Source organism: Tauraco erythrolophus, chromosome 4 (genome assembly GCF_009769465.1).
Source record: "Tauraco erythrolophus isolate bTauEry1 chromosome 4, bTauEry1.pri, whole genome shotgun sequence".
NCBI lineage: Eukaryota > Metazoa > Chordata > Aves > Musophagiformes > Musophagidae > Tauraco > Tauraco erythrolophus.
The window spans coordinates 1,250,473-1,259,274 of record NC_141468.1 but is presented as its reverse complement, the minus strand read 5'-3'; the positions used below and the strand labels follow the sequence as shown (position 1 = coordinate 1,259,274).

At 56.0% G+C, this 8,802-nt stretch overlaps 1 protein-coding gene across 2 annotated transcripts in view; it reads right to left on the bottom strand.

Annotated features, from left to right (window-relative positions):
* Nucleotides 1-4,311: 4,311 nt before the first annotated feature.
* The window catches only part of NRF1 (nuclear respiratory factor 1), a 78,658-nt gene continuing 74,167 nt past the window's right edge, over nt 4,312-8,802 (bottom strand). For both annotated transcript variants that reach the window (XM_086609915.1, XM_086609916.1), the window contains one exon: nt 4,312-4,671. In XM_086609915.1, the coding sequence (XP_086466041.1) occupies nt 4,508-4,671 (164 nt within the window). In that variant the 3' untranslated portion in view covers nt 4,312-4,507. The remainder of the gene's footprint in view (nt 4,672-8,802) is intronic.

The window sequence follows — 8,802 nt, the reverse complement described above, 5'->3', positions numbered from 1 at the left end:
TCAGGAGGGATGGTGACAGCTTTTAGGAGGGACAGGGAATATCATGGGAAGGGGCAGCTCTGGGCTGATGCAGGGGGGGTGGGGGGTGCTGTGCACACCCCATTCACCCCCCCCATCACCCCTGGGGTGCAGGGATGCAGTTCCTCCCCCGAGGGCTGGGGTGGAGGCGGCTGGTCGGGATATGTAGGGCAGCACTGGGTGATTACGAGGCTTTCGGCGTAAGCCCGCGGAGATTGGATCACGCTGGATTAGGCTGCACGCTCAATTCATCCTCCCTGCGCTGGGGGGGTGGGGGAGGGAGGGATGGACAGGGGGTCCCCATCGCTCTCCCGGGGCAGGTGGTGGTGCGGGGGGGAGGGCACAGGCTGTCTGGCTGTCTGTCCGTTCATCCATTTGTCCGGGTGGTCATCCATCCTCCCATTCATCCATCTGTATGGTTCATCCCTCTGTCCAGCCGTTGAGTCATCCATCTACCTGTCTGCTTGTCCATCTACCTGTCTGCTTGTCCATCTACCCGTCTGCTCGTCCATCTACCCGTCCATCAGTCCAATAAGCCATCTGTCCGTCCATCCATCTGTCCATCCCTGCATCCATCCATCTGTCCATCCCTCCATCCATCAATCCATCAACCAGTGCGTCCATCCGTCTGTCTGTCCATCCCTCCATCCATCCGTCCATCCACCAGTGCATCCCTCCGTCCATCCATCCATCTACCCACCAGTCCATCCCCCCAATACTGGGCTTAATCCCCCCAACAGGCTCTGCAATGGGGCCCTGCCCCCAGGAGGGAGCAGGGGTGGGGCATCCTTCCCAAGCCCCACCCCCAACAGGCCACACCCCCGCAACAAGCTCCACCCCTCCCAAGAGGCTCCACCCCCAGCTGTCCCCTGAAGGGGAGCTGGTGCCCCCAGGACCCCCGCCAACCCCATTGAGGATCACACCCCTCCCGCCCCCCCCCCCCCCCTTCAAATTTTGCCCTTCCCAGCTGCAGCAGCTGGGCTCCTCCTGAGCACCCACCTGTGCTTTTGGGGCTAAATCCTGCCATTTGGGGGCAAATCCTGCAATTTGAAGCCAAATCCTGCCGTTTGGGGGCAAATCCTGCAATTTGGAGCCAAATCCTGTAATTTGGGGCCAAATCCTGCCATTTGGGGCCCCCCCTGGACAGAGCAGCTCTGGGCTGCGAGTAGAGGCAGTAAACCCAGCTTGGCCACACACAGGCCCCCCCCCCCCCCCCCCCCCCCCCCCCCCCAACTCTGGGACATCATCCCCCCCCATGCCCCGGGGATGCCCCCCCCCCAGTTCCAATGCTGCAGATGGGAGCAGGATCCGGCCCCACCAGCCGAGAAACCCGAAGCGAAGGTGGCCGGTGTGCCGGGGCGAGCGCGAGCCGCCGCAGCGGGAGCCCCCGACCCGCTTATTAAAGCCCGATTAACGAAGATTAAAACCCTCGTGGCAGCGTCTGCCCAGCCGAGCTGCCTCCCCCGCAGCCATGCTGCCGGATCCGGGCCCCTTCGGGCCACCCCAGGCTGGCTGGGGGATGTCCCAGGGGTCCCCGGACCCCCCCAGGTCACCCTCCCAGCAGCTGCTGCATCGTCGATGTACGAAGACGTAGAGCTTGGCCAGGGATCTGCTCCCAGCTGGGCCATGAGCATCCCTGGATGCTGCTCCTCTCCTTCCTTCCATCCGTCTGTCCCTATTCCCAGCTTTCCTCTGCTCTTTTTTTTTATTATTATTTTTTTTTCTCTCCAAGAAACCCGCAGGATTCACCGCGCCGGGCCCGCAACCGTCCCTCGCCGGTGTTCGAATAAAGCTGCTGAAAGCCAGCGCGGCGCTTCCCGGCTCCTCCTTGGCTCCGCGCCCCGGATAACGCACCCCGGGAACCCCCCGGGGACGGCGCCCGCGCTCAGCGGCGGCTGCCGCAGCTGAAAACTAAGGATTTCAACCCAAAAGCCAGCTCAGCCCCTGGGTGGGAGCACGGGGGGGGGGTGGGATGCTCAAGCACCCCCCTGCCCGCAGTTGCCACCCAGCCCCAGGTCACTGCTGGAAGAGGAAAAAGGAACGAGATAAATTGCCCAAAGGAAGAATTAAGCCCCAAAATCATCGCGGTCGTGTCCAGCTCCTCTCCAGTCCCAGCAGGGCAGAGCGGAGCCGGGGTGGGGAGGGCACCGAAACACCCCCAGGTAGGGAGGGACGGGGGGATACACCAACCCCCCCCAAATTAGGATTAGGGATGTTTGGACTCGATGATCTCTAAGGTCTTTTCCAACCTAGAAATCTATGAATCTATGAATCTATGAAAATATCCCAAACCAGGTGAGCCGGACGCAGGGGTAGACACATTTGTAACAATTTATTGAACGAGGCAATAATAGACACCGGGAAAACAAGGCGGGGGGGGGTCCATGCTCTGCTACTTGCCTGGTTTTTGTCTTTTTTTGGGGGGTGGGGGGGGCGGGAGGGGAAGGTGGGGAAACCTCTCGGACTAAAAGAACGTCATTTCGTCGCCAAAGAAACACTGACGTGAAAGCCACCGACATCTTCACAACGACAATAAAAAAAATAATAATTAAAAAAAGAAAATAAAATAATAATAAATTGGAGAGCCAGGACTGTTTCTATGGAAAGATCTCCCTCCCTCGTTAAAAGTACAGAAGAAATGTATACAAAGAACATTTGATATTTCCCCCCCCCCCCAATATAAAACAAGTAAATACAAGAATCCAAAAACTTCCTCGAAGGCGGAGCGAGACGCGGAGAACTTCGTTAATGGCCACTTGGAAATAACAATTTAAAAAAAAAATAATAAAACAACAACCAAAAGAAAAAAAAAAAATCAAAAATTAAATACCATGCACAACTGCACGCGCGGCGGGGCTGGGGCTGCCGGAGGGTCCGGCCGGGCGCTGCCGCTGGGACACGAGGGTTTGGCCCAAGGGAAAGTCAAGCTCGCCCCCCCCCACCCTCCCCCCCAAAAAAAACCCCAAAACAACCCCCAAAACCTTTTTTATTTTTTTTTTAACCCTCCTTCAGAGGTTTTTGGGTGATGGGGATCAAAAGGCCCCAGCGGTGGCAGAGCTGCGCTGGGAGATCCACGTAGGGCAGGACCAGTGGGGGGACTGGGAGGCTCTGGGGGGGCAGACCCCGAGGGGAAGGGGCTGTGCTCAGCCCCACCGCGACCTTCAAGCGATGCTTCTCCTGCGGTGACCGGACTCTGCGGGGATGGGCAGCGGAGGACGCGGGGTCCTGGGGGATGGCAGCGCGGACCGGGACGAGCCCAAGGCAGCTCTTTGGCAAGGGAAAGTGGGGTGGGGGGGGGGGGACACACAGCCAGAGCCCCTGCAGAGGCATTTCCAGATCCACAAAACCATGACGTAATAATAATAATAACAATAATAATAATAATAAAGAAAAAAAAAACACACAAAAAAAAAGAGCTCTAAAATGGCAGGTACGTTTCGAGAGCAGAGAAGTAAGAACGGGTCTCCAGTGTGCAGCACGGGGAGCGGAGCGGAGCGCGGCCGGGATGCCATGTTCCCCGGGATGCTCCCCGGGATGCCATGTTCCCTGGGATGCCATGGTCCCCGGGATGCCAGGCTCCCCGGGATGCTCCCCGGGATGCCATGTTCCCCGGGATGCCACGGTCCCCGGGATGCCATGCTCCCCGGGATGCCATGCTCCCCGGGATGCCATGCACCCCGGGATGCCAGGCTCCCCGGGATGCTCCCCGGGATGCTCCGCCGTGGCGCTCACGGTCGTCCAAGGCAGCGGTGGCCCCGCTCGCCGGCGCGGGGAGGGCGGCAGTCGCGCGGGCTCCTGGAGGAGCATCATCCCTTCGAGAGGCTGCCACCCCCTTGCAGTCACACATGCATTTTATTTTTTTTCCCAGGAGAGAAGCCTTTTCCGGACTCTTTTCCTTTTTTTTTTTTTTCTTGTTGTGGTTTTTTTTGTTTGTTTGCTTGTCTGTTTGGTTGGTTTTTAATACAAAATCCACGTTAAAATCTTTGAAACCTAATTTGCCAAGTGCGGAGGGTCGTCCCCAGGAGCTGCCGCGGACGAAGACGCCGGCGCAGCCCGGGAGTGCCGGCGATGCTGCCGGAGCGGTTCCGGCCGAGAACATCCGTGCTCCCCCCGTGCCTCGGAGCCCACCCTGCTCCGTCCCACGCCGGGGGAAATCGGGGGCTGAGGAGTTCCTTTATTTCCTTTTGTTTTCTCTTAAATCTCCTCGGAGTGAAAGTCCTGTCACAATTTGGCTTCTCACCCTTACGAGAGCAGAGTGGCGCTGGAAAAACGCACTTAACACACATCCTCTGCTAATATTCAGATTTTTTTCTTTTTTTTTTTTTTTTCCTCCTTTTTAAAAAAAAAAAAAAAAAAAAAGAGTTAACAAAACCTTCGCTTCCAAAGCCGGGAGACTCAAGTGCCACCTGATTGCATCTCTGGAGACGCATAAAAAAATTATTCGCGTTAAGAGACGAGGAAAATCACCGTGATCCTGCTCTGGGCATCGTCACTGTTCCAAGGTCACCACTTCCACCGCCTGCCCGTCCATGGTGACGGCACTGTCCGCTATCCTGGTGGTAACGGGTGCCATCGCCACCTGAACGGGGCCATTGCCTTGGGCCAGGCTGGTCACCACCGTCTGGTACATGCTGACGGGGATTTGGACGAGACCTGTGGAGACAAAAAAAAAAAAACCAAAGAGGAATGAGGTTGGGAGGGAAGGAGAGGAGCGAGAGCAGCAGGAGGGATGTGGCTGGTGCGGCCACGGGCCGTGGTGTGTTCCCCGGTGGTTTGGGGGCTGCGTTGGACACGGGGAGTGCTGCTCCGGAGATGATCCTTTGGATGGTTGGAGTACTCCCACCTGGAGCACAGCGTTCAGATCTGGAGTCCTCGGTACAAGAAGGACATGGAGCTGCTGGAGCGGGGCCAGAGGAGGCCACGGAGATGATGCGAGGGCTGGAGCACCTCTGCTCTGGAGACAGGCTGGGAGAGTTGGGGCTGTTAAGCCTGGAGAAGAGAAGGCTCCGGGGAGATCTTCCAGCACCTTCCAGTACCTAAAGGGGGCTTATAAGATGGGGACAGATTTTTTAGGAGGATCTGAAGTGACAGGACACGGGACAATGGTTTAAACTAAAAGAAGGTAGATTTAGACTAGATATAAGGAAGAAATACTTTTATGATGAGGGTGGTGAAACACTGGCACAGGTTGCCCAGAGAGGTGGTAGATGCCCCCATCCCTGGCAACATCCAAGGCCAGGTTGGATGGGTCTCTGAGGAACCTGATCTAGCTGAAGATGTCCCTGCCCATGGCAGGGGGGTTGGACTAGGTGATCTTTAAAGGTCCTTTCCAACCAAACCATTCCATGATTCTATGCACGGAAAGCCGACAATGGGGGAAGACACCCACCTCCCACGCGGCAGTGTCCGTGCTGGTGTAATTATTTGTGGCTTGGTGGCCTCGCCTCAGCCACCACAGCTCCACATGGGATGGAAGCGGGGATGAGATGGGGTAGGGCTGGGTGGCAGCGTGGGAGCTCAGCCCGTACCATGGGGCTGTCCAGCCGCAGGAAGAGAGAAAAAGGTTAAAGAGGAAAGAAATAAGAAATTTTTGGAGGAGGAACCCAAAGAAGGTGCCAAGATGGTACAGCAGGTACCTGCACAGCTGACCTTCTCAGGCTGTGTTTTGCTGGAGGCAGAGATTGCTCCCCACAACTGATCAGTGGTCACCCACAGACGAGGAACATGCTTCTGAAACGTCTTTTTCCTCTTGATTTGCCCAGAATTGGGAACGCTGGGGCTGAGGAAGGGATAAAATTTGGCTTCTCCTCCCTAAAACTCTTCCATACTGGCTCTAGGCACTGGCTATAGGCACTCACACACGTATATAGGAGACATATAACAGAGATGAAGGAAAGCAAACCAAGTTTCTCAGCCCTTCCCCAATCATGGATGGGTCCAGCAAAGTTGGAAACATCTTTCTCCCAAGGACGGCTCAGCTACATAAAGGGATCAGATGCCCCCTGGCAAAGCTTCGGGCACCTTTTTGGCCACGGAGGAAATCACCGCTGCGGCAAACGCGGAGTGTCCCACTTAGGGAGGTAACGCCAAGCGGGGCGACAAGGAAGCAACGGGGTCCCTGAGGATATTGTGATGTGAAGGATGAGATGACCTCCGTCCCGCCAAGGGCACTCGTTTAATAACACGAGGCGGCGGAGCGCGGCTCGGTGTCCTCGGATAACTTACTGTACAGACAGGAAAGCTTAGGAGTTAATCGTGCTGACCAGGTGGGTGACCCCGGCGGAGCGCGGCGCGCTTCGCAGTCCTTCCAGCGTCCCTCCTTTTGGGATCTGAAAGCGTTCTGCGGGGAGGAAAGTTTCCTGATCCCTCCAGCCAAAGGGCTGCCCCACGCCAAAAGGGTTACGGCCACGTTCATCCGGTTCACGGCCCGACCGAGGAACTGCTGTCCTGGTGCGATGAGCGGTGTGGAGTCAGGAGAAGGTATGAACCTCCCGGGATGCTTTCTAATAGATGGGAGTTTTAGGCACCAAAACACTGAAATGAGAGTTCACGCTCAGCCCTCTTGAAGAAAATCTCCTATCAGACCCTTCAAGCAAATGTAGCACATCCCAGTTTAAGCAGGTGCTGGCACAGATCTGGAGATGTGGCCTGAGATGCACCTAAAATCCTCACTCCAGACCAACAACCCAACTAAGCTCTTTGGGTTACTTGGGTTTCTAACTCAAAGGAGCTAGAAATTGAGGGTGGTGAGGCACTGGAACAGGTTGTCCAGACAAGTTGTGGCTGCCCCATCCCTGGAAGTGTTCAAGGCCAGGTTGGATGAGGCTTTGAACAACCTGGTGTGGTGGAGGGTGTCCCTGCCCATGGCAGGGGGGTTGGAACTGGGTGATCTTTGAGGTCCCTTCCAACCCAAACCATTCTATGACTCTAGGAGACTGCTGGAGTTCTCAAATGACAGTCTACTACCCATGGCCAACTCAAAGACCAGAGTCACCACTACCCTCACGGACCATAGAGCGTGCAACGTTAAAAGCCTGATCCCTCCACAGTGTTCAAACGAGCACGTTGGCCAGGGTAGGACTGCTGCCAAAGACGGGTGCTATCAAAAGACAGTGAGACCTGAAGACCCAACAGGGGGTCTTTTTTAGAAAGGACAAGTTCCCATCCCCCAAGGTTTAGCCAAGGCTGGCCACCTCTTGGAGAGCACGGAAGAGCAGGGAATTCTCCGTGAGAGCCGGCGACACGCAGCTCCCTTTCTGCATGGGATTAAACTAAATCGCCTCAGCGTCTGACGTAGCGGCCTTCCTGCCAGGGGTGGTAACGACCCAAAGGAGGAGAGGGCTGGAAAGTCTGCTGTGCATTAAAGCAGAGATGATCGCCCTTGGGAGAGAGACGATTAAACTACCGAGATACTGTAATCAGGTCTGGGATTGGCCCCGCGCTGCATCTGCTCAGACCTGCCCCCTGATTAGCCCTAATCTAGTTGGCATATGTTAATCTAAAGCGTGGATTTCAGACCCTTTCAATTGTATTAAAAACAGGAAATCCATTAGACAAAAAAAAAAAATATATATATATATATATAAAGAGAAAAACAACTTCTCCAGTCTTCGAAAAATAACGTAGCTGCAAAGGAAGCGGGGCCGTGCCGGCGTGCTCTGCGAGGAACGCGGCACGCGGGGAGAGCCCCGGCGGAGTCAGGGGAGAGGGATCCCGTCGGATCCCGCGCCGAGCTCCTGCCTGGGGAGGGACAACAGCAGAGGTGGTGAGTCGGGCTCCGAGCGCGGCAGACCACGGCCGTGGGTTCCCGGCGAGCAGGAAGATGCAGCCGGGCTCTGCGTTTGCTGCCCAAAAAGCTCCTCTGGAAGGAACATTGGTGAGACACGAAGCCCAAGCACCTCCATCCCGCTGTGAGTCACCCGTTCCTGGCCACCAACCGCACCTACCTCCTACCTGCCAGCACCTCCTGTCCTCGGCAGGGACGAGGAGCCTGCTCCAGCCGGCCGGGCACAAGGACAGCATCTACGTAGGGAGCTGGGGCAGAGCCAGCCCTGAGGTCCTGCCTCTACTCACCTGCAGCATGCCAGGGAAAGATTATTTTTTTTGGTGGAGGATCACAGCTGGCTTTGCTAGGAAGGAGGTTGACAGCCATGGAAGGGAATGGGTGCTGTGGTGGGACACGAGGGTGGCCAAGGGGGAAGGAGAGCCGTGGCAGGTCTTAGGGGTTGAGATGGCCACCATGAATCACAGGATTAGAGCCGATCGACTCGGAGACGGCTGCGGCTGTCACTAATGCCAGGTCAGACTATATCAGTGGTGGCATTTTAGCTGAGGGACCATGACAGGCCACAGGAGATAATGAAACTCTTGCTGTTTCAGCAGAGAAGAGGTTACAGCTTACAGGAGAAGAAGGGTGAGGGTTAGGCTCCACCTGTGACCAGAGAACCACAGGATTCAGAGGCCAAAAGTCACACGATGGCTGATAGAGACATCTTACCTGGCACGGAGGGCACATCAGCCGCGACATAAGAACAACCATTTTGACCCTGAGCTGCTGGTGACTGCATTAAACCATCACAGAGGGTTTTGGGGGAGAAGGCCAAGTGGGTGAGATGATTCAGTGCCCTGGGAAATACTGTGCTGGCTCAGCAGTACTCCAGACATCTAGAACAGTTGATGCTCAAGGGATCAGGGTCATCAGTGCCAGTTTCTGCCTTGTTCTGCCTTGAGATCAAAACAACGGCAGGACGAGGAAGAGATACTACCAGAATCTCCAACTGTTGG